At 44.7% G+C, this 25,820-nt stretch overlaps 1 protein-coding gene across 2 annotated transcripts in view; it reads right to left on the bottom strand.

Annotated features, from left to right (window-relative positions):
• rabgap1 (RAB GTPase activating protein 1) overlaps nt 1-25,536 on the bottom strand; it is a 155,918-nt gene extending 130,382 nt beyond the window's left edge. The window contains exons 1-2 of one of the 2 annotated variants that reach the window (XM_079523705.1): nt 25,368-25,536; nt 5,937-6,189 (exon numbers count right to left, since the gene is read on the bottom strand). In XM_079523705.1, coding sequence (XP_079379831.1) covers nt 5,937-6,092 — 156 coding nt within the window. In that variant the 5' untranslated portion in view covers nt 6,093-6,189; nt 25,368-25,536. The remainder of the gene's footprint in view (nt 1-5,936; nt 6,190-25,367) is intronic. The other variant, XM_079523704.1, reaches the window with a different exon arrangement.
• Nucleotides 25,537-25,820: the final 284 nt, after the last annotated feature.

Here is a 25,820-nt window from a genome sequence, read left to right as displayed (position 1 = left end):
TACAAGCTCACAATGTGTCGCATTGCAACGCATTGTGAGCTTGTGCATTTGGGTATTGTCTGTGAAAGTGCAGACACGGATGTCAATGAAACTCAGCTGAGAGTGAATAAGTGTGAAAGGCAAAGTATAAAAAATGGTTGACTTTAATGAAGTGTAGGAAGAATGAATTGAGTGAACAGAAAACGTTATTTGTGATACAAAACAATCAGTATGTCAACTTTTAACACCATTTCTGATGAGACATTTTCAGCTGAGCAAGAATAAAACAAAGACTTAAAGCTGCTATAAGCAATAATATGTCAAAATGTAATGACATTTGTTTTCGGTATTCAGAGAGCCAGCAATGGGTAAAACGCTTGCCAAATTTTTTTAGTCTATGTGACACATCTAGGGGCCGCAATCTGCTTTCAAAGATTTTCCTAGAAGCTTTGTCCTTGGTCGATTTGCCTGTTTACTTCCTGATTGGTTAGTCATTTCGACCGGGTTTTTTTCGACCAATGACAAAGCTTTTAGGAACATCTTTGGCCCCTAAATTTGTCACAGAGGATACATTTTTTTGGGAGCATTTTACTTATTGCTGGCTGTCTGAATATCAAAAAATACAAAAATTAATAAGTCATTCAAATTTGACTTATTATTGCTTATAGCAGCTTTAAGGACCATAACAGTCGTCTGGTAAGGAAGATTATTCATTCCATTTGGTATGAAAAAGCAATTTACACATTACAGATACTTCAAACATGCTATTTTTTGTCAAACTTACATAATTTAATACATTATCAGGTGCAAATTGATTTGTTAAAGTCTAGGCAAAAAAAAGACTGATTTAGGACAAAGAGTTATTTACCGGTATATACACGTTACAATCATCCATGACTTATTAACCATACTGTGATGTTTAGCCAAAATTGGAAAGTTCGATAATATTTGAATGATTCTGGAGAAAATGTAAACAAATCCAAATATTGTAAGCTAAATAACAAAGCTGTAACAAACAGTCATAGGTGTATAATCGGTGAGTATCAAAGGGCTTTTGCCTTTTGGTAAACCACAAGTTATACTAGTAATGCACATATCAGAGAAGTAATTACTAAAATAATGTAATGCTATAGTTAGGGATTTAACCCCCTCATGGCTATTGACTATTGAAAAAATCCCTCATTACCCTTGACGTAAATTACGTAATAGTTTAATTCCCAATAATTGGGGGCGTAATGTAGCAAAATGTAGCCACCTTTAGCTCGTTTGGCTAACGGCCGATGTAATCTACCTAAAACCGGCCAAAATCATCGCGTGCACGCTCTCGCACGCACGCGCGCAGTCTTTATGTGCATCGCTGCATAATATGAGATATTTGGGGCATTATTAGAGCTTAATTTGACTTAGTTATTAAAATAAACGATGATAGCTTAGCATCCCGGACATTGTAACAGTGCAGAAAGATAGCGGATGTTGTGATCCATTGAAACGGAAATGACATCGCCAGATTCGCTCTATTTGGTCAAAATCGGCATAATGGTGAAGTTACCGGCACCATCAGGACTGGGTATAATACTATAGGATTGCCGTGTTAGAATGAGATATAGTGTGTATGTCACAAATTTTTCTATTGGCATTAAAATGATGAATTAAACATATGAATAGTGCAGGTAGAAGGCACAATCCAGTGAATCCATTAGGATTAGGATGGCCATAAGAGGGTTATAGATTTGTGTGTATGCGTGCGTGCACGCATACATGGGCATATTACAATAAATTATGGAATATATCGCGGTGTAACGGTTCTGAAATCGAATATAAGATTCATGAGCCCATGATGTGAGAAAAGGTCTGCCCGACAAGGCTGTGGACCACAGCCTACTATGTCTACTATGTCAGAGACATAGTAGGCTGTGGACCACAGCCAAGCAAAAAACCTTAACCGGAATGTGTTAGTGTGAACAAAACAATTGTTATGTGTTTCTAATGACATAATGCGGGTGAGTAGCCGGATAATAAAATCATTTTCATTTTTGGCTTAACAAATAATTGAAACTCCGTAATTGCCGTAATTGTTGGAATGACCTTTTTAGACACATAATGTTGAGCAATACGCTCGGCAACGGGTGGCCCAATGACCACAGAAGACAAAACAATAAGGGCCTTTCTCGGCCCCACCTCTCCTCCATTGTTTATGTCGTGTTTTAGTTTCCAAGATGGCCGCAGCACCAGGAGAGGGTGGGGCGGAGGTGAGTGGGCGGGGTCGACATATGCCCTTACTGGGTTGCATTCAAGACACTTGCCTTGTGTCTGACACCTGACTTGTGTCTGAACACAGCTTTGATGGATGAGTTTTGCCCCCCTCTCACCCATCAAACAAAATGTTTGGTCAAACCATATGGGCTTCCATTGGAAATGCATTGGAGCGGCCATTAAACACAGACACAAGACAGGTGTCTTGAATGTGTGAACGCAGCCCAGTAAGGGCATATGTCAACCCCACCCTAACCTAACCATACCCGCAACGCACGGAGCAGCGCATCCCTCACCAACCTTAATCCGGTCATTTTAACGCAGCCCTCACCAACCTTAATCCGGTCATTTTAACGCATCCCTCACCAACCTTAATCCGGTCGTTTTAACGGACCCCTCACCAACCTTAATCCGGTCGTTTTAACGGACCCCTCACCAACCTTAATCCGGTCGTTTTAACGGACCCCTCACCAACCTTAATCCGGTCGTTTTAACGCATCCCTCACCAACCTTAATCCGGTCGTTTTAACGGACCCCTCACCAACCTTAATCCGGTCGTTTTAACGCATCCCTCACCAAACTTAATCTGGTCGTTTTAACGCACCCCTCACCTACCTTAATCCGGTCATTTTAACGGACCCCTCACCAACCTTAATCCGGTCGTTTTAACGCATCCCTCACCAACCTTAATCCGGTCGTTTTAACGGACCCCTCACCAACCTTAATCCGGTCGTTTTAACGGACCCCTCACCAACCTTAATCCGGTCGTTTTAACGGACCCCTCACCAACCTTAATTCGGTCGTTTTAACGCATCCCTCACCAACCTTAATCCGGTCGTTTTAACGGACCCCTCACCAACCTTAATCCGGTCGTTTTAACGCACCCCTCACTAGGGCATTCACTAAAAAATCGATTTATCGATTTATCGATTTCATTAACACAAGTCGATTCAGATTAGGAGGAGTCGAAAGTTGAAAAAAAAAAAAAGTTTATCCCATATCATATTTTTTGCTCTGTGTGCGTGCGTACAGAATTCAAACTGTAGCATTGATTATTGTCACGGACAGAAGTCAATCCTTGGTTTCTATTGTGTTTGAACAACAATAGCAATTCAAAACAGAACCTCCAGTCGCTGTCATAAGAACGGGAGGTGCGCTCATGAACACGGCAGCAGAGCCTATTTGTGCACGGCTGCACGTGCACCTGCAGCCCATCAAGTATAATTTATGCTTCGTCCCGCGATGGTGTCGCGCACGCAGACCTCTACGCTCACAAGTCACAACAGTCGCATGTGCGATGCGATGTGAGCTTGTATATCAGCTGTTCTCTGTGCGCAACACTGTTGGGAATTGATTACATGAAACAGTCACCCGTGCGCCCAGTCCCAATGTTTGTAAACAAATAATTGGTCTATTAGTTTGCATTGCATTCAGAAGTTCAGAACGCGCCCTTAATTAAAAAACCAACTGCAGCTGTGTATGTGGCTCTCAGCGCGCGGTGTCCCACTATTGACTGGCTGAATTTGAAGTTTGAACTGCGCTGCGTCAGAAAAGTAACAGATAGAAGCGCGCAAACTTTATCCCCAAACGATATCCCCCTCACCTCCATGCTGGAAATAAAACGTCTGGCTTTCCGAGGCTACATCCGTGCTGACGCAATGACTCCTGTTTCTGGTTTAGCTTTACGCGCGGGGCACATCATATGAACCTCTCCGTCTCCGGTCAGTGCGGTGCGGGTTGTTGTTTATTTGCATGGCTCAGAAAATAAGTAACAAACTAACATGAGAACGTTTTCGAGTTGGAGGGGAAGGAGGAGGAGAAGGTTCACGTGGAAGGTAATGCAGATTGTATTCTGATGATGTGCCAAACTGCTGCTGGCTGCTGTGATGATAATATATAGACCTATGTCTTCTATATTGTGTTCTGAAGGTCGGGCCACTAGTGTTAATGTTATATTTTGTATTTGTACTTCTCGGGCCGCTGTGCTGCTGCGCTGCTGCTGCTGGCGCTGTGTGCCAATGATGCCCCCTCTCCTGTTGTGTTCTCTTTTCTGGTCTGTGTACCAGTGTGCGACGCACACACTGTTTAGTATTTACTATTATAGTTTTATGTTTTGATAATCAGCGCTTTGCCATATAGATGATACATACACTGTGCCATATTGGAGAGGCCACTGTGTGCGCAGTGCTTTGTTTGACAGGCTCCGTATTGCGCGCACCTCCACCCGCCCCTGTTGAGCGCGCGCGCGCACCTCCAACCCCCCCCCGTCCCCCCGTCCCCCCGTCCCCCGTCATACAAAACGATAAATCGACTCAACTTCGACTTTACTGTCTGACAAGTCGACTTGGAAAAATCTCAAGTCGTTAATGCCCTACCCCTCACCAAACTTAATACGGTCGTTTTAACGCATCCCTCACCAACCTTAATCCGGTCGTTATAACGGACCCTTCACCAACCTTAATCCGGTCGTTTTAACGGACCCCTCACCAACTTTAATCCGGTCGTTTTAACGGACCCCTCACGAATCTTAATAACTGACCCCTCACCAACCTTAATCCGGTCGTTTTAACGGACCCCTCACCAACCTTAATCCGGTCGTTTTAACGGACCCCTCACCAACATTAATCCGGTCGTTTTAACGGACCCCTCACCAACCTTAATCCGGTCGCCTGTAAAACAAGCGCCCCCCACAGTGACCATCGACTACCAGGCTCTGCGTAAAAGGTCATCCCGTTTGTAGCCGGTGCCCTAAAGCGGCAATGCGGAGCAGAACACCAGAGCAGGTCGTCCAATGATCCCTGGGTCGGCGGTTCGAATCCCGGCTCCTCCTCCTGTCCACATGTCGAAGTGTCCCTTGGGCAAGACACTGAACCCTACATTGCCTACAATGAGTCGGTCGATGTGAGCTCGCCACCGTCGGTGTGTGAATGTGGGAAGTGAGGACGCTGGCGTCGACTGTTCGCCGCTTCACCTCCCAAATGTATGAATGAATGAACCATTGTAAAGCGCTTTGAGCACTTGGAAAAGCGCTATAAAAATTCAATTAATTATTCATTATCTTCTTTATTGCTCTCAGACGCCCCCTCAAAGTAAATGGTTTACATCATAATTATGGTTGGTCAGAATTAATTTGGGTCCTTCAGTATTTTGCTTTAAGGGCGGCAACGCCACATCGAGACATCTAAAGTGTATGGCTGTGACTTGAGATGAATGCTGTTAAAATAGTGCAATACTTGGCATGATCTTTTGTATATTGCTATTGCTGACTAATTAATTAGCTTGGCTTAAAAACATTTCAACTAAAATTTGATTTTTTTTTCTGAAATACTCTTAATTTCCACTAAGTGGAACTGTGGATATTATGTGTAAGGTTTTGATAAAGCATGTGCACATATGCACACAACTACTGCACATTCCCGTCCATAAATGTATTGTGTTTCTTGCACCAGGTTTTTGTTAGTGTACCGTTTTGGAGTATTGTTGTATATATATTGTATAGGTTTCTGGAGGTATTGTCATGGATTTATTATGGGATTGCAAATATATTCACAGTGCAAAGCAGTTTTTCAACTGCTTTGGGAGATTTTCAAACCGCCATAACTCGGATTCTTGGATCGCTGTCCTTGGTGGATCAAAACTTCGGATTTAATTTGTGCCGGTAACGAGAGACTACCGTTTTGTCCATCAGCCCAGCCCCTCCTTACCTTCAGTCCCATCTTCTCGTCGTCGCTGCCGTTATTAGCGGACGAGGTGGGCGTGTCGTCCCCCAGCCGAGAGACCAGGACAAAGTCCTCGCTGTTGAGGGTGGACACGGAGTCCGAGGACACGCTGATCTTCCCCACTGAGCCCTTGTCATCCATGGCTGGCTGCTGCTGCTAAGCCCAGCCACACGGCTCATGAATGGAGGACAGGAGGAGGTGGTGGTGGTGGGGGGGGGGAGGTGATGAGCAAAATCACCTACAGGAGGAAAACAAAAATGAAAGGAAAAACAGTCATGATGAGATGAGATTCGCGAAAAAGCATTTTGAAGCGACTGCTAGGCTACTTGAAAACATTTGTCGTCAAGTCCCACTAAAGGTGGCCTTACACTAGCCGATAATCGGGCATTTTTGACGCTCGGGGGGTGCCCGACCGCTCAAAGCGCGATCGGGATCGGCCCGATCAACATCAAGAATGTTTGATATTTGCTCTGCCCCGCTCCGATTATCCTGTAGTGTGTGGTGCTATCAGATTTCAGATTGAAAAAAATCGGCTAGTGTAAGGCCACCTTTAGGAAGGTAAAAGTGCAAGTTCAGGAAAAAGCAATCTCTACATTTGTAATATCTAAGCTTTAAATTAAAGGAAAGTAAGGGGAAAGACCCAGAAGAGATAACCGCTACGTTTTCCAGGGTTTATATTCTTTAATCCATGTTTTGATCCGATCGAATCGTTAGCTGCCGCTCGTTAGCATAACAGTCAAAGTGGGACAGTGGCCGCGGCCATTTTGAAGATGCGCGCGCATCCACGTGCACTGTATGTGCTGCTTTCAATGGCCTGTATCTCCAAATCAGCGCAATGAATGTCGTTTCTGGTGAAAACAAGGTTTTTTCAACGGCCGACAGTCGGCGCTGTGATACTCGCGGTCGGGTTTTTTCACCACCGACCGAGAGAACAACAACCGGTCAAGACACCACACACAGCATTACGTCATCGTTAACACCCGGTTACGGATATTTGGCTCTTCAAAATAAGGGTTTGCGCGCGATAAAACCTTGGCAATGCACGATAGATAGATTAATTAATCCTGGCGGCCAGACAGTTTAACCCATTCTGGGCAGGAACCCCTTTTGTTTTTTTTAGCATTATGTTATACTTTAGCTGTTGAAAAATAGCAGACCTACAAGCTCGTAACGCGGCACTCGGTCTGCTATTTGAGTGGTGTAAACCACTCCTACAACTGGCTTTTGTGTGCAGAAAAAAATGAGCATGGTTGCTATGTTCAAAATAATTTCTGACGTAATTAAATCACACCCGGGTGAACTGGATGACCGTAGCATGGTCATTTTTTCTGCACAAAAAAAGCCAGTTGTGAAATCACATCCGGGTGTGATTTCATTACGTCAGATCAGAGCTGATCAGGCTATATAATACCTTACCTTATATAATACCTCACATCGGACGACAGACATTACGTCAGACCACAGCTGATCATGCTATATAAAACCTTACACCACTCAGTTCACACGGGTGTGATTTTTTTTAAATACGTGAAAATGTGGCGCAAATTAGGAATATATATTCTTTCAGAGCGAACGTTTTTAACTCAAATATTTGCTTCTGGGGGGTTCCCTGGAACAACATATTTTCAGATGGGGGGCCAATTACATATAATTCTGGGGGTCCTCGACATGAAAATGTTTGAGAACAACTGACATAGAAACATATGGTTTTTCAGAAAACTGTCAGGATTCAGACATTTATAGAATCCTTCCCAGGTCAAAATGGGTTGATAAGGTCTGAGATTATAGCCATGGCTCCTTCGGGCCATGAAATAACAAGTGGAGAAGGAAGGGAGGAGGAGGTTGCCTTTGTGTGTGTATTACACAGGAAGGCGCAACAGAAGGTTCTGGCAGAGGTTCAACAGGAGTCCAGAACAGGCTATTTATGGATATCTATCTCTCCCCTCCTCCTTCACATTTTCACTCCTTCCTCATCGCTTTTCTTGTCCTCAGCACCCCTTCTTCATCTCCCTGGCCTCATAATGTCTCATTTTAATTATGCTTTAACCCATTTCGACTTAAAAGGTATATTCAGTGATTTCACTTAATTCAAATATCACTTATTTTTTCTTATTTTTTGGATAATCCTCCCTACTATAAAGTGTGCTGACCATATAAGGAGTTCCTCCCTGTCCCCAGTGAGCCCCTGGGGTCAAAACACCCTAGTTTCGGTTTGGGCTTTGGGTGGCAAAGCCTTCTTCCAATCAGGATGAGAGGGGCCTTCCTCCAATCATGATCGAGTGGGGCGGGCATTGGTGCACGTGCTGTTGGTCTGTTGTACTTCCCCCACTGTAGAGCGTGTGCATGTGCACATCTTGTTACCGGGTGGACCGTTTTTTTTCCAAATCACCGAATGCTCCTTTAAGTTGGATTCTATAAATGTCTTCTAAAACATGACAGTTTTCCTGAAAAACCTATGTTTCCATATCAGTGGTGATGCTCAATATTTCACGTCAAGGACCCCAAAGATTATATGTAATTGGCCGCTGACGCCCATCTGAAAATATGTTGTTCCAGGGACCCCCCCCCCCCCCTAACCTGACTCCGCCAGATGGGGGTTACCCCCCAGAAGCAAAGATTTGAGTTAAAAACGTTCGCTCTGAAAGAATATACATATGTATATACTTTGAATATACGTATTCAAAGATTTGCACCACATTTTCACGATTTTTTTCTCGAAAATAGCAGACCTACAAGTTCATAGTGCGGCACTCGGTGCCGCGCTATGAGCTTGTAGATCTGCTATTTTTCAACAGCTAAAGCAGAACATAATGCTTAAAACTAGGGATGCACCGAAAGGGAAATTCTTGGCCGAAACCGAATACCGAATATAGGAAACAGTTGGCCGAAAACCGAATACCGAATAGCCGAATACATCTTTGTTGTAAAGCTACCTGATTATGGCAAAAGATATGATTATGGCAAAACCTAACTTAAATAATAAACACTTATGGGTCCATAAAACATTTATTCAGCACTTTTGAATTAATTCATTGCATACATTCAAATTCCAGACAATGGAGACCTACACCACCGATGCCGATACGATGCCGATGTTTTGGACCGATGTTTAGTAATCAATTAAAATAATAAGAAATACATTTTAAAAACTTCTAAACTTCAAAATAAGTTTTTTTTAATTCAAGTTAACAATAGAATACATTGAATACATTTAAATAAAATGTTTTGGCACATAAGGCATTTTTTTCAAAATGAAATGCACCCCTATATATGCCCTCCTAGATGCCCTCCTAAAGATTTAATTCTCATTGACAATTTTATGTCATAGTGTCCGAGCAAAAAGACATGTTACATCATAATCACCATTACATCACCTAATCAACATGAGTTAGACTCACTTCACACAGGTGTGATTTTTTTGTTGCCGTTCTGATTGGCCAAAATTCACAACAACGTTGTCAAAGTTACAAGTCTACACTGCTTCACTGATGGACGCCTTGTGAGCTTGTAGATCTGCTATTTTCGTTGTGCAAGACCTTTCTACGGAGCAGCATAGCATTAGCATGTTACGTTACTTTGGAATGGAGTTATACAGGCACGGAGGAGAGGACAGCGCTGGTTGAAAAACGATGGGATGTTATTAATTCAATTCATACAAGCCTAAATGTTCACAACAAGTTACAACCACAGTTCCTTTGGTCTTTATAATGGTTATGATTATTGATCTGGTCCATATAGCTTTAGAAGGAGCTAGGTTATTATTACATTCTAGGCTAATTAAGTTAACAACTGTGCTACATTATTGCATTTAGCTCCCCTCTTGTCTTTTAAAATAAACCAAACTTTTCCACCCGTTCCACCCACGGAGCAAGTTACCATGAGCGTCAGTCCACCGTGGCCCAGTCAGTCAGTTTAGAGCTTATTTGTCCAGTCTAACTTCGAAGAGAGGGGGAGAAAGAAAAACAACAAAATATAGCCTAATTGGCAGCCCTTGTGCATGCCCATTTCTGTTAGTCGCAAACTACAGCAAGGCGCCTTTGTTTTAAATTGTCCCCCATTCGCACGTCGGCAAAGCCGTTCACACCTACGGCTGGAGATGCGCTACCCCCCCGGGCTGTACTTCTCCAGTACAGCGGTGCAGGACCGAGAGAGTGATATGTGCAGGATGGACTGTATGACCGGTCGGGCTCTAGTTTTGACTATTCAGTGATATTTTTTCGGCCTCCGAAACCGAATAGGCCGAAAATGCATTTTTAGCCATTTTCGGTGGCCGAATTTTCGGTGCATCCCTACACGAAACGGGGTTCCCGCCCAAAATGGGTTAATTATGCTTCAAGTAGCATTTAACGTGTCAAACTAGGGGGTTATTCATGATTCCGAGTGGCGCGCTATGAACTTGTAGATCTGCTATTTTTGAAACATCGAAGAACGACTGACATAGAAACATAGCTTTTTCAGAAAACTGTCAGGATGTAGAAGACATTTTTAGAATCTGATCTCAGGTCAAAAGCATCTAGGATGTTAATGGTACCAAATTTTCACTACAACATTTTCAAACACTGAATTTACCATGATTCACAATTTTTAATATGTTATTTGGATGACCCTAAGGATCATAAACAAAACCTTGAATGGTTACTATTGCAATTTCTTTTGGGACAAATCCTAGATTGACTGCAGGCCCATCTTCTCCCCATCTCGTCCTTCTCAGTGCACAATGGGAAAACCAAAGGAATAAGATCCAGAGCACAAAGCAGGCCATGGCACTGTGTGATGTACCATGCGGATGATAACACACTGTCACACTGACCCAAATAGGCCCTCCACTTAATAATATGACATTTGAATGTTGGCATAATAGGGTACAACAACCATAGTGTACAAACTAGGATGGGTCACAAATCCACCGTAGTAATACTTAGTTTGCATGTATTGTATTTGCTTCTTTTTTTTCTTTTTCTTTTTTTTTGACAATTCACCCATTGTCAAGTCCCGCCCCTCTTCGCACCCATTGGTTGCCGTTTCGTGGTTGGACTAAAATCCTCTCTCTCCATCCACTACCATTGAAATAAGGTGTTTTTCAGGTGCCTCGTATTGATATTCTGTGCGTTCGATTCCTATTTGAAACCTGGTGTCAGTAATACAATTTACAATTTACAATTTAGGCATTTAGCAGACGCTCTTAATCCAGAGCGACTTACAATAAGCAAGAACAAAAAGCATGAGAATACATCACATATGTAAAAATGCATTTATCGCGAAACATGCGTAAGCTAAGAACGTGACTAGAACATATCTATATAATGACACTATACATAGAACATATCTATATAATGACACTATACATATAAACTACACATATATGCTATACTATGCTGTACATATATACTATGAAGTGCTATGACTACATACAATGCACTTATTGTGCTGTCTACATGACATGCTATAAGTCTGTTTCAAATGCTATATAAGTCTAAGAAGTGCTGTCTAAGGGGGGTAGGGTAAAAAGGAACATCACAGGTGCAGCATGGTGACTGGGCATATCATGTTTGTTTTTAGGTTTTTTCCAAAAAAGATGTTTTACCAAATTCAACATAAACAAGGCAGAACCAGGGCGGAACCAGGCAGAAAGAGCCTGCTGGTTGGTCAGTCAAGGACCAATCAGAAGTCTGACAAATGGTGAATTGAGTTTGATAATGTATCTATATTGTTTTCCTTGCTTAGGACTACTGGAAAGGTTCCAATATTATTATTACTTATTTGCTCTAGTCTGTCTATGCATCTAATGCGTGCTCCTGTTCTAAAATCCTCAATACCTGTCCAATTAGAAAGGCCGTCGCACTTTTCACATGAACCTATTCTGGGCGGGAACCCCTTTTGGTGTTTTAAGCATTATGTTATACCTTAGCTATTGAAAGATAGCAGATCTACAAGCTCATAGCGTGCCACCGAGTGGCGCGCTACGAGCTTGTAGATCTGCTATTTTTGAAAAATCGTGAAAATGTGGTGCAAATCTTTGAATATATATTCTTTCAGAGTGAACGTTTTTAGCTCGAATCTTTGCTTCTGGGTGGTCCCTGGAACAACATGTTTTCAGATGGGGGTCGGCGGCCAATTACAAAGATTTCTTTGGGGTTCTTGTCATGAAATATTGAGCACCACTGATATAGAAACATAGGTATTTCAGAAAAACGTCTTTTTTTTTTTATGTCATGGACTAAATGGGTTAAGGCTAAATGTCTCTATAGCCAAGAGAAACCCTGTAAAGTGCAATGATTTGCTATGGTTAGTAAATAAATGAGAGCCTATCAGTTTCCCTGACTAGACCAAGTCATCATTAGATGTGTAGGGCAGTGCCAGAGCCATAGAGTAAGACAGAGCTACGGCAACTCTGTTCACTTCATGGGCCTTCAGTCCAATGGCGGCTCTCCTACATAGAATGGGGACAAGTCCTGGACCGGAAGTAGGCAGGAATGCATTGGACCCAGGCAGCAACAGCCCAGCTTTAATGATCTTAAATCCCATTGTTTTAGATTGTTTTGTAGTAATCGTACAACATAAACATTACAGAGACTTTAGTTGTTCCTGTACAATACTTAAAAACAGTTGTCATGTTGCACACATGCCTAAAATTGCTCTTATTTGCGCCGCCCTCGTTGAAAACAATGTATTTTCAACTCCAGCTTGTCCCTCTCCAGGCTGCATGAACAGCGCTCGAGCGCTCGGTTTCTTCCCCCTCAATATCCTAACTCTTCTATTTCTGGGCACTACAAGACCCTTCTCAGCCATTCTAGTGTTTCAATATTCTGGGCGGGAACCCCTTTAGCTGTTGAAAAATAGCAGATCTACAAGCTCATAGCGAGGCATCTGCACATTTTCAGATGGGGGTCCACGGCCAAATACAGATAATTCTGGGGGTCCTTGACATGAGCACCACTGACAGAAACATAGGTTTTTCAGAAACCTGTCACGATTTAGAAGGCATTTGTAGAATCGGCCTCGGGTCTAAATTCAAAGTGCTCCACTCAGGATTTGGGCTCGATTTACCCCTGAATGAACCCTGCGGACGACTATCATTTGAGCTGTAGGCTTAATCCTAACCTACCGACAAGGATTGATTTGAGCTGTAGGCTTAATGCTAACCTGGATTGATTTGAGCTGTAGGCTTAATGCTAACCTGGATTGATTTGAGCTGTAGGCTTAATCCTAACCTGGATTGATTTGAGCTGTAGGCTTAATGCTAACCTGGATTGATTTGAGCTGTAGGCTTAATGCTAACCTGGATTGATTTGAGCTGTAGGCTTAATGCTAACCTGGATTGATTTGAGCTGTAGGCTTAATGCTAACCTGGATTGATTTGAGCTGTAGGCTTAATCCTAACCTACCGACAAGGATTGATTTGAGCTGTAGGCTTAATGCTAACCTACCGACAAGGATTGATTTGAGCTGCAGGCTTAATGCTAACCTGGATTGATTTGAGCTGTAGGCTTAATGCTAACCCTGATTGATTTGAGCTGTAGGCTTAATGCTAACCTGGATTGATTTGAGCTGTAGGCTTAATGCTAACCCTGATTGATTTGAGCTGTAGGCTTAATGCTAACCTGGATTGATTTCAGCTGTAGGCTTAATGCTAACCTGGCTTGATTTGAGCTGTAGGCTTAATGCTAACCTGGATTGATTTGAGCTGTAGGCTTAATGCTAACCTGGCTTGATTTGAGCTGTAGGCTTAATGCTAACCTGGATTGATTTGAGCTGTAGGCTTAATGCTAACCTGGATTGATTTGAGCTGTAGGCTTAATGCTAACCTTGATTGATTTGAGCTGTAGGCTTAATGCTAACCTGGATTGATTTGAGCTGTAGGCTAAATGCTAACCTGGATTGATTTGAGCTGTAGGCTAAATGCTAACCTACCAACAAGGATTGATTTGAGCTGCAGGCTTAATGCTAACCTACCAACACAAGGATTGATTTGAGCTGTAGGCTTAATGTTAACCTACCAACACAAGGATGATTGTTTGTAGCAAAGTGCTGCATTTCAAAGCCCAACGTGAATAGACATGTATGATGTTGTTGTTGATATGGTCCTTCCTTTAAAACCTGTGTGTCAGATATCTGAGAGATGTCAAAGGGATTTCACCAGATACTTCCAATGTTAAGTAGCCACACTCTCTATTAAATGCTTGAAATAAAGGCGCATAGATAAGCACGCACACACAACTTACAAAAGCAACCGCTGTTTCATGCTGGCTCATACACAGCTTACACACACACGACACGCACACACACAGCTTACACACAAAAGTTGCTGCTGTATCATTCTCATGCACACACACGCACGCACACACGCACGCACTCTTGCTCTATTTCTCTGACTAGCTGCCGGCTTCAAACAGGATTATAATGGCTGCCTTGTCACCCGGCCTTCCTCCCCAGCCCCTCCTCCTCCCCCCCTCGCCCTTGGCAACCTTCACCACTGGAACTCAAACTTCAGTGAGACACACAAGCCATATATATATATATATATATATATATATATATATATATATATATATATATTATTTTCGTTTCTTTTTTTCATAAAGAATTATGGACAAGCAAACGGCATAAGCAAATAACGATATAGTCAGACAAAATGCAGCCAAACCATTCTGAGCAGCATGTGAGATGATTATGTATTACTTTATTATTCTAAAAAGGTTCATTATTGATAAAACTGCCCCCTAATATTTATTATTTATAAATACCATAAGGCTTTCAAAGGGTGGAATAGTTCATTATAAGAAATAATACATTTTTATAATAATACATTTTCAGTACTAGGGAAAAACAGCAGACCTACAAGCTCACAATGTGTCGTGCTGTGAAAAGTTGTGAGCTAAGTATAACGTTTATCAGACTAATCGATTTAGCCGATCATAAAAACATCAATTCGAATTTATTTTACATATAGATTTGTTGATATATTCATTTGTTTATTATTCTAAAATAATGCACTTGACTTCCTTTTTACTTTGATTAACTGAAAAGGAAATCGATAAGACTCAATAAATCACTAGAATAATCGATTAGTAATTGATTAGTTGGAATAAAATGTGGAGGACAGACACTGTAAGGGCACATCAAACTCACAGTGCTACAGTACACAAAACTAGCGAGCTTGCTAGCCCTGGTCCAGTGCGTCAGCTTGCTAGCCCTGGTCCAGTGCGTCAGCTTGCTAGCCCTGGTCCAGTGTGTCAGCTTGCTAGCCCTGGTCCAGTGTGTCAGCTTGCTAGCCCTGGTCCAGTGCGTCAGCGAGTCTCACTGACTGCCCTGCCGGACACCCATCCACTGCTCTCTAGCAATCTTCCCACTGCCATGCGTGGCTTTAGAGTTCCCCGAAAATAAACAAAACGACGCAACTATACTCACCGAAACAAAGCCTGCTAGACCTCGGTTAAAAGTCTATTCTCGAAGCTGGGAAGTGTCTCACGTCCCCAGCTTCTCTCTAAAATGCACTTTGTGCCATTTAATAAAGCAATGTACCGGACAGAGTAACTAACTTCTTCTACTATGGCATTTCCGGGTTGTGACTGCACCGATCCACTTGGATGCATTTTATTTCATTTCTAAATATATTTTTATAATAATACATGTGCAGGTTGGTGCCATGCCAACCTGCACATCGGGAGCAATTAGGGCTTCAGCATCTTGCTCAAGGACACTTCAACAACACTGATTCTGGGGGAGCCCGGCATCAAACTGGGAACCTCTGGGTTTTCCCATCCGGCCGTTCTACCGGCCACTTTACCCCTGAGCCACTGCCGATACTGGAACTGGGGAAAAAAACGAGCAATTGACAAACTAGAACTTTTCTCCCAGTTTCCTTAAAGGACCACTTCACCACTTTTCAACCTATCTTCATATAAATGAATAGGTCCTCACTAATAATCATGAAAAAACGGCGCAATTTTTGTCTGTTTTCTATGTGTCTCATAGGAGGGCTGTGGGCAGTTCAGAAACCGTCCTCCAGTGACATCATCGATGGGGAATACAAGCTAATAGAAACTGCAGGCTTTCTAGTCCTGAAAAGTTGCAATGCGAAAATGGAAGCCATCGTTCTCACGATAATGAAAATCTAAACATTTTTGTAAAAAAATCTTGTTAAAAAAAAAAGTCAGCCTAATGATGATGTCACTGGAGGACGGTTTCTAAACTGCCCACAGCCCTCCTATGAGACACAGACTGAGTAGAACAAATCGTGCCATTTTATCATGATTATTAATGAGGACCTATTATATATGAAGATAGGTTGAAAAGTGGTGAAGTGGTCCTTTAAGGAATAATCATGGTAAATTCTATTGGTAATACAGTGTACAGTGCCGTTATCGTGAGATATCACAGTCACCACTTGCCTCTCAGCCCAATAACAAATTGCAAGGTGTTGGTAACCGACTGCATTGTTATTACAAAATGGAACAACCTATCGAAGGCATGTTCCTTTTTGGTTTAAAATGATGCTAATCTCTGAGAAAGTGTACTAGTGTAAAGCAATAATACACCAGGTTAAAAAAAAACAGCAACAGTCTAAATTCATCATGGGTAAAATAAAACTGTGCACACCTGGATCCCCCCCCCCCCCCACCTCCCCCCTCCTCTCCAGTTGAACTGGCTGCTCTTGACTGCCAGCTAGGGTGACCAGATGTCCCTCTTTGCGTGGGACAGTCCCTCATTTCCAAGACTTTTCAGGCGTCCCACAAATTGAGACCCTGTCCCACATTGTGACTGGCAGGCAATTGCATCAGTGTTCAAATGCCCTAATAGTTAGTCCCCTAATAGTTGGCCTTCTGTTGTCAAGCTCTCTCATTGTCTCTTCCTGCAATATGTGTTTTTAAGCCTGTTAAAATAGCATACAAATAAAAATAAAGCATGATTTTAAAGTTGAATTTAGCTAATAGGCCTATGGTCGAATATGACATCAAGGCATTTAATAGCAACTCAAGTAGTAAGTTGCTAACCCGGTACTCCAGTATTGCTTTTGCAATACGAGCAATACTTCTGTCCCTCAAATGAACAGTTTGGATCTGGTCACCCTACTGCCAGCTGGGCCCTGCATGCACCTCACAGGGGAGAGGACACAGCCAGACACCGCTACAGAGCATTCAGCCTCTGCAACAACAACCACACACACACCACATCAGTGATTTCAGTCAGGCACAGACAGCATGGGGAAGGGAGAAAGACTAAAGAGACTAAAGCAGGGGTGCCCAAAAGGTAGATCGCGATCTACCAGTAGATCACAAAGGCTGTGCAGGTAGATCACATGACATGCCCCTAAAGAGTATTTCATTTAAATATATTGAAGAAAAAAAACGATAAAAAAAAAAAACATTTCTCCTCCTCTATTTCCCATTCCAAGTGCATTTGTCTTATACTGTACAGAATGTAACACGAATTCTACTATTCCGAAGCCCCCTCAGGTACATATTTAAACTATTTTTAGCAATGGTGTAATAATTGATTTGGTGGGTAGATCTTGCCGAGCTGGTCATTTTGAAAGTAGCTCTCAAGTCAAAAAGTGTGGGCACCCTGGGACTAGAGACTACAGAGAGGGAGAAAAAGTTGAAACTTACAGGAGGTGAGTCATAACTGGATATTGCAATTTGCAAGCACAGGGGTGGAAGGAGAGAGAGAGAGGGACAGAGGAGGTTTGAATAGGCAACGCATGAGCTGCGGCATTGTACAAATGGAAGAAAGAGTCACGCACATATGGCGTGCACGCACGCACGCATGCACACACACACACACACATACAGTGGCAGTCTCTGATTCACATTGTGACATTGTGTGGGTTCCCTGGTGACCATCTGAATTCAGAGCAGGACTCAGGACTGTTCCTTTTGCCGTTCTGGAAGAGAACCTCTGGGGCAATTCTTCGCGCAACTGAAACAAAATAGCAAATCATAAACAAACTGTAGACTACAACTTGTTCAACGGATTACTGGCTCCCACCAATCACTGCCACTGTGAACACTGAACGGTGATTTTTACAACAAGTGGTTTTTATAGCCAAGTCTGAATCTCTTCTGGTGCATGGGTGCGTGGGTGTGTGGGTGTGTGGGTCCATGGGTGTGTGGGTGCGTGGTTGCGTGGGTGTGTGGGTGTGTGGGTCCATGGGTGTGTGGGTGCGTGGTTGCGTGGGTGTGTGGGTGTGTGGGTCCATGGGTGTGTGGGTCCATGGGTGTGTGGGTGTGTGGGTGTGTGGGTCCATGGGTGTGTGGGTGTGTGGGTGTGTGGGTGCGTGGGTGTGTGGGTGTGTGGGTCCATGGGTGTGTGGGTGCGTGGTTGCGTGGGTGTGTGGGTGTGTGGGTCCATGGGTGTGTGGGTGCGTGGGTGTGTGGGTGTGTGGGTGTGTGGGTGTGTGGGTCCATGGGTGTGTGGGTGCGTGGTTGCGTGGGTGTGTGGGTGTGTGGGTCCATGGGTGTGTGGGTGCGTGGGTGTGTGGGTGTGTGGGTCCATGGGTGTGTGGGTGCATGGTTGCGTGGGTGTGTGGGTCCATGGGTGTGTGGGTGCGTGGGTGTGTGGGTGTGTGGGTCCATGGGTGTGTGGGTGCATGGTTGCGTGGGTGTGTGGGTCCATGGGTGTGTGGGTGCGTGGTTGCGTGGGTGTGTGGGTCCATGGGTGTGTGGGTGCGTGGTTGCGTGGGTGTGTGGGTCCATGGGTGTGTGGGTCCATGGGTGTGTGGGTGCATGGTTGCGTGGGTGTGTGGGTCCATGGGTGTGTGGGTGCGTGGTTGCGTGGGTGTGTGGGTGTGTGGGTCCATGGGTGTGTGGGTGCGTGGTTGCGTGGGTGTGTGGGTGTGTGGGTCCATGGGTGTGTGGGTCCATGGGTGTGTGGGTCCATGGGTGTGTGGGTGTGTGGGTGTGTGGGTCCATGGGTGTGTGGGTGTGTGGGTGTGTGGGTGCGTGGGTGTGTGGGTGTGTGGGTCCATGGGTGTGTGGGTGCGTGGTTGCGTGGGTGTGTGGGTGTGTGGGTCCATGGGTGTGTGGGTGCGTGGGTGTGTGGGTGTGTGGGTGTGTGGGTGTGTGGGTCCATGGGTGTGTGGGTGCGTGGTTGCGTGGGTGTGTGGGTGTGTGGGTCCATGGGTGTGTGGGTGCATGGTTGCGTGGGTGTGTGGGTGTGTGGGTGTGTGGGTGTGTGGGTCCATGGGTGTGTGGGTGCATGGTTGCGTGGGTGTGTGGGTGCGTGGGTGTGTGGGTGTGTGGGTCCATGGGTGTGTGGGTGCATGGTTGCGTGGGTGTGTGGGTCCATGGGTGTGTGGGTGCATGGTTGCGTGGGTGTGTGGGTCCATGGGTGTGTGGGTGCATGGTTGCGTGGGTGTGTGGGTCCATGGGTGTGTGGGTGCGTGGTTGCGTGGGTGTGTGGGTGTGTGGGTCCATGGGTGTGTGGGTGCGTGGTTGCGTGGGTGTGTGGGTCCATGGGTGTGTGGGTGCGTGGGTGTGTGGGTGTGTGGGTCCATGGGTGTGTGGGTGCATGGTTGCGTGGGTGTGTGGGTCCATGGGTGTGTGGGTGCATGGTTGCGTGGGTGTGTGGGTCCATGGGTGTGTGGGTGCGTGGGTGTGTGGGTGTGTGGGTCCATGGGTGTGTGGGTGCATGGTTGCGTGGGTGTGTGGGTCCATGGGTGTGTGGGTGCGTGGTTGCGTGGGTGTGTGGGTCCATGGGTGTGTGGGTGCGTGGTTGCGTGGGTGTGTGGGTGTGTGGGTCCATGGGTGTGTGGGTGCGTGGTTGCGTGGGTGTGTGGGTGTGTGGGTCCATGGGTGTGTGGGTGCGTGGTTGCGTGGGTGTGTGGGTGTGTGGGTCCATGGGTGCGTGGGTGCGTGGGTGTGTGGGTGTGTGGGTCCATGGGTGTGTGGGTGCGTGGGTGTGTGGGTGTGTGGGTCCATGGGTGCGTGGGTGCGTGGGTGTGTGGGTGTGTGGGTCCATGGGTGTGTGGGTGCATGGTTGCGTGGGTGTGTGGGTGTGTGGGTCCATGGGTGTGTGGGTGCGTGGTTGCGTGGGTGTGTGGGTCCATGGGTGTGTGGGTGCATGGTTGCGTGGGTGTGTGGGTGTGTGGGTCCATGGGTGCGTGGGTGCGTGGGTGTGTGGGTGTGTGGGTCCATGGGTGTGTGGGTGCGTGGGTGTGTGGGTGTGTGGGTCCATGGGTGCGTGGGTGCGTGGGTGTGTGGGTGTGTGGGTCCATGGGTGTGTGGGTGCATGGTTGCGTGGGTGTGTGGGTGTGTGGGTCCATGGGTGTGTGGGTGCGTGGTTGCGTGGGTGTGTGGGTCCATGGGTGTGTGGGTGCATGGTTGCGTGGGTGTGTGGGTCCATGGGTGTGTGGGTGCATGGGTGTGTGGGTGTGTGGTTCCATGGGTGTGTGGTTGCGTGGGTGTGTGGGTGTGTGGTTCCATGGGTGTGTGGTTGCGTGGGTGTGTGGGTGTGTGGTTCCATGGGTGTGTGGTTGCGTGGGTGTGTGGGTCCATGGGTGCGTGCCTGCGTGGGTGGGTGCATGGGTGCGTGGATGGGTGCGTGCGACGTGTGTGCGTACGTGCGTGCGTTTTGGATAAACATTTTCTATCAGGTTTCTATACTGTTAACATTTTTGTTTGGATCATATGAGCTTAAAAATGCGATAATATTATAAAATAAATGTTCGGGGCACTAAGCGGCACCAGTGGTGTACAACTAAAGGTGTGATTCTATTCCTAGTGTCCTCAAGAAGATTACAATTCACTTGTGGCTTTTAACAATATAATGCATCACGATGCATCCGAGTAACAAAATGAAGTAAGTCTATACTGTATGTCTAGTCTACCTATTGTGAAAATGTTCTGTAGTACATTAAAACCCATTTTGACCTGAGATCAGATTCTATATCCTGACAGTTTTCTGAAAAAGCTGTCAGTGGTTCTTCGATTTTTCAAAAATAGCAGACCTACAAGCTCATAGCGCGCCACCGAGTGGCGCGCTATGAGCTTGTAGGCTATGAGCTTGTAGATCTGCTATTTTTCAATAGCTAAAGCATAACATAATGCCAACACCAAAAGGGGTTCCCGCCCAAAATGGGTTAAAACATTACAAGTGTAGGCAGCACACTTGTAATGTTTTAATGCACTATACAGAACGACAGGCCTGCCTGCCTGTATCTATATATACAGTATACAGAAAAGTGGCAGAAAGTGGCGCGGTGCTCTTACTTTCCATTGCTATGTTTTTGCACCTTACATCTCAAATTATCACACGTCAGTGTTGCACCGTGCTGTTCACATTGCCTTAATGTACTTGCACGACGGACAGTACATGAAACTCCATTATTGCACAATGCCAAATACTTTTGCACGATCCGTAGAAGTGCATAATCACCACTGCACGTGCGCGCACACACACACACACACACACACACACGCTCACAAGAGTACAGTACAGCACAGTACAAGTATTACAGTACAGTACTGTACTGTATGTATGGCACAGTACAGTACAGCAGGGGTTCTCTCTCAACGTTTTTGGCTGGGTGGGGACCCCCGGAAATGCTTTGGCCGTGTCTCGCGATCCCCGCCCCGGCCCCCTCCCCACCCCAATACAAATTGGCCGCTACAATAACCTTAATAATAGTGAAAATACATCATAAATAAATACTGAAACCAGATATAATCATTGAGGTATATTCAATTAGAAGTGTACTATGTAAACTTCTCATTTCCATTTTCCAGCCATTCAATTGCAAAAAAATAAATGTTTTTTGGGACCCCCCCAAAACAATTTGGCGACCACCCGGGGGGAGAACTCCTGCAGAACTCAACCCGAGAACTCCTACAGTACGAGTAGTACAGTACGGTACAGTAGTACTACAGTACAGTGCAATACAGTACCGTCAGTATGCATAGAACAGTAAAGTGTAGTACACTAAACTACAGTACAGTACGAGTAGTACAGTACTTCGCATTTGTGGCGGGCCCCTATGGGCAGAAGTTAAAGCGGTTTTGGAGCTGTGCTCTATAGAGGCCCCTCAACATGCAATTCCAATTTGGGGAAGATTTTGGGATGTTGTATATGTGACCAAATTTGACTGAGGGACTGCCATTGGATTTTTTTGAATTTTAGTTTTTTCATGTCATGTGAAAGCAGGGAATCATAGCTTCAAAAATGCGCGATGACAGGCTCTCAGTCAAATCTGGTCACATATAGTCAGGCAGAAGAGAAGAAAAGGGTCCCGCACACTGTCTTCACTTATAGAGCAGCAGTTTTACTCAAGGTGACAACAACGTTTCAGTCTAAACGACCTTCATCACAGGTATCTGTAGCCGACAACAAAGCCCTAACCTGTCATTACGTGTAAATAAAATATAGCAATTCCACAAAGTGTTTCTATTAGATTACACAACTGTGTCCAACTTCATGGTGTCGTTACTTCAGCTCACAGCAGTGCAACAAAACACACTCCCATTGCCATACAAGCTACTGTATGTTAGCAAATACGTTGCATTGACCTTTCGCTTCCTCACCAAGTACCACTTATTATCACTATAGCAAATATTTGTATAAAGACAATTCCGTGCTTCGTGCGTGCGTGCGTGCGTGCATTCTATGGTGAACATTTACTTAAATCTGAGTGTTTTGGTCAATGGAACTCTTGACAGGGAGTGAAAGTGAAATACAAATGGTACTAGTAAATACTAAATATGAGTTGGCAATTTATAGATGTGGTTGGTAGTGGTATTCAAAATTTCAAACCCACATACTGTATCTGTAAAAAAAAGCAAGTTACAGCTGGCATTAATATGCATTTAAGTGTTTTGTTGTGCTTATACAGATTAGAATACACTTACATGTAAAGTCGCATTGTGTACTATTTTCGATAGTCACAAGACTTGAAAATAACATGCATGCATGTAATGTACATGTATGAACCCATTAATATTATATGCATGTGCCAGCCAGGCATCCATTGTGATTTTCCGGTTCTCTAGTGTCCCTGCACAATTCAATGCTCCTCTTAAAACCTAAACTAGAAGAAATTGAGAAATCTTAATGCAACATGGTGGTCTCTTGAACTGGTCTTCACTTTAGTTCTACACTTTCACCAGCCATGGTTATATATTGGTTACCTGGTTAATTATGTACTAGTAAGTAAGTATATGTTATAAAGAACGTCAAGATAGCAGCATTCTTTTACTCCCCAATATTGGGATCAGCACCAAAGATCCGGTTTTCAGGCTGTATGCTTTATCTATCTAAAATGCACCAAGTCTCTGTCTGTAATCCACGTAACTCGAGAACCGTTAGCCCCACCGACTTCAAATTCGACACGCACGTTCCACACCACAGCAGGGGGTGCAGTGCCCGGTGTCGAGTCGATCGGACCCACGGTTGTCCAGAACCGCCCCAAAAAGGCCCCTGCCCGGGCTCTGGACCGGGCCCCTGCCCAGCGTCCATATATGGAGCTGACCTGTTCTGACCTCACAACACTCCATATTTGGGCATGCCTGACACAGAACTCCACAAGCTGGCCACAGGGGACGGTTGACGAAGGGCTTGTTTGTAATCATGATTCCTCTTGCGTAATGCGTATCAGTAGGGAATCTGTATGACACAATGCATTTAGGCATTTTATTTTTAATAATAATGGGAATTGGGATAATGAATTATAATAAGAATGAATTGCTGATACCAACCCCGGGGCGCATACTTAGTTTAGACAAGCCATTGGTTAGACATGGGTTAAGGTTAGGTTTAGGTGTGCTGCCCCGTGGGAGGTTAGGTTTAGGGTGAGGGTTTGAGATAGGTTGTAGTTGTAGGACTAATGACTGGTCTAACCAATGACTAGTCTAAACCAAAAACTGTCTAGTACTGCACCCCCAACCCCATCTTATTTACAAATTCATTACTTGTTGCCAGTCAAGGACACTTTTCTGAGTGACATGAGAAGCACTGCAAGTTGCAACCATAGACTGTTTGCAACTATAAGTGCGCCGCCTAGAGGTTTTGGAATCGACTATCGAGATTAGTCGCCATTTGTGTGTTGGACGACAACTCCCGGGCCTCCACTATACGATACTATTCTATACCTTACCTCGCCTAATGTCATCCGAGCCCTGCTCTCTAAAGCGTCCTGGACGTTGCGTTACTGTTACTTAATTATTACTAGTCAAAATAAACTAGCTAGCTCCCGAAAAAGATGAAGCCACTAGCCATACATTTGAAAGCTGACACAAGACAAGTAGTACGGTGTCCTTTATTTACATAATTAAGTCATGCAAACTGCAGTGCTGCACCTACCGTTAAAACTATTTATTAGAGCGTCATGGCTGTTGTAAAAACGACTTTCGCCCATTAAAGAAAGCATTATTCTGCCATTAACAGTATTGTAGTGTACTGTACATCGAACGTACAGTATGACGCTGTAACACCATTAACAGTATTGTAGTGTTAGTGTACACTAACGTACAGTTACATTATGACACACACCATTAACAGTACTGTAGTGTACAGTAGAAAGTACAGTATGACACACACCATTAACAGTACTGTAGTGTACAGTAGAAAGTACAGTATGACACACACCATTAACAGTACTGTAGTGTACAGTAGAAAGTACAGTATGACACACCATTAGCAGTACTGTAGTGTACAGTAGAAAGTACAGTATGACACACACCATTAACAGTACTGTAGTGTACAGTAGAAAGTACAGTATGACACACACACACCATTAGCAGTACTGTAGTGTACAGTAGAAAGTACAGTATGACACACAACATTAACAGTACTGTAGTGTACAGTAGAAAGTACAGTATGACACACACCATTAACAGTACTGTAGTGTACAGTAGAAAGTACAGTATGACACACACCATTAACAGTACTGTAGTGTACAGTAGAAAGTACAGTATGACACACACCATTAACAGTACTGTAGTGTTAGTGTACACTAACGTACAGTTAGTTACAGTGTGACACACTGACTGACACCACAAGAGGCACAGCAGGCTAAAAAAATAGCAAGCAGCGTACAGTACGTCGCGTCGTACGACGGCGTCGCGCTGTGAGCTTGTAGATCGGCGCGAGCGAGTCGACACACACACACACACACACACACACACACCGTACACACACACCGTACCCCCCCCCCCCCCCCCCCCCCCCCCCCCCCCCGCACACAACACTAACGTTAGCTAGCTGAGCTCGTGCTAACAACATGACAGATCAAATTAAAAGGGTCTGAAGGTGGTGTGGTGAAGAAAAGCAGCTTGTTTTGTTGTTGTTGTTGTTGTTGTTAATCTGCGCAGCGGAACGGGAAGAGGGCAGGCCGGTGCATGCATGGGGGACAGAAAGTCGCCGTACGTTCCGTGGTCTTTATTTGTATTAATTGCGGAAGATTGTGGAAGAAGAAGAAGAGCTTACCTTACCTTCTTTGTGTTTTGAAGCTCTGTGTGGTGTTTTTTATTCTTCCAGACACGGGAGTAGGAAGCCCAACAACATGGTACTGGTGTTGTTGTCTGCTAACATCAGCAGCAGCAGCAGCATCCACAGACAGACAGTCACAGAGCAGCAGCAGCACAGCTAGCATGGAATGGATGGTAAACACACACACAGTACAGCAGGGCAGGCAGGCGTCGTTACGTCCAGCAGCCCCGTCCGCACTGCGCATGCGTCTGTCAATGCTGAGAGAGGGGGGGGGGGGGGGGGGGGGCAGGTGACCAGAGCCATCTAATAGAAGAGTTTGGTTGATTGATTGATTGATTGATTGATTGATTGATTGATTGATTGATTTATTAACAGTTTGCAGAATTACAGTACATTTCAAGTGCAGCTCAATACAAAAACTGTTAACTGTGTGTGAGTGAACGACACCAT

The sequence above is a fragment of the Electrona antarctica genome, assembly GCF_951216825.1.
Source record: "Electrona antarctica genome assembly, chromosome: 16".
Taxonomy (NCBI): Eukaryota; Metazoa; Chordata; class Actinopteri; order Myctophiformes; family Myctophidae; genus Electrona; species Electrona antarctica.
Note: the sequence above shows the minus strand (reverse complement) of the source record. Positions and strands in the feature narration are given on the sequence as shown.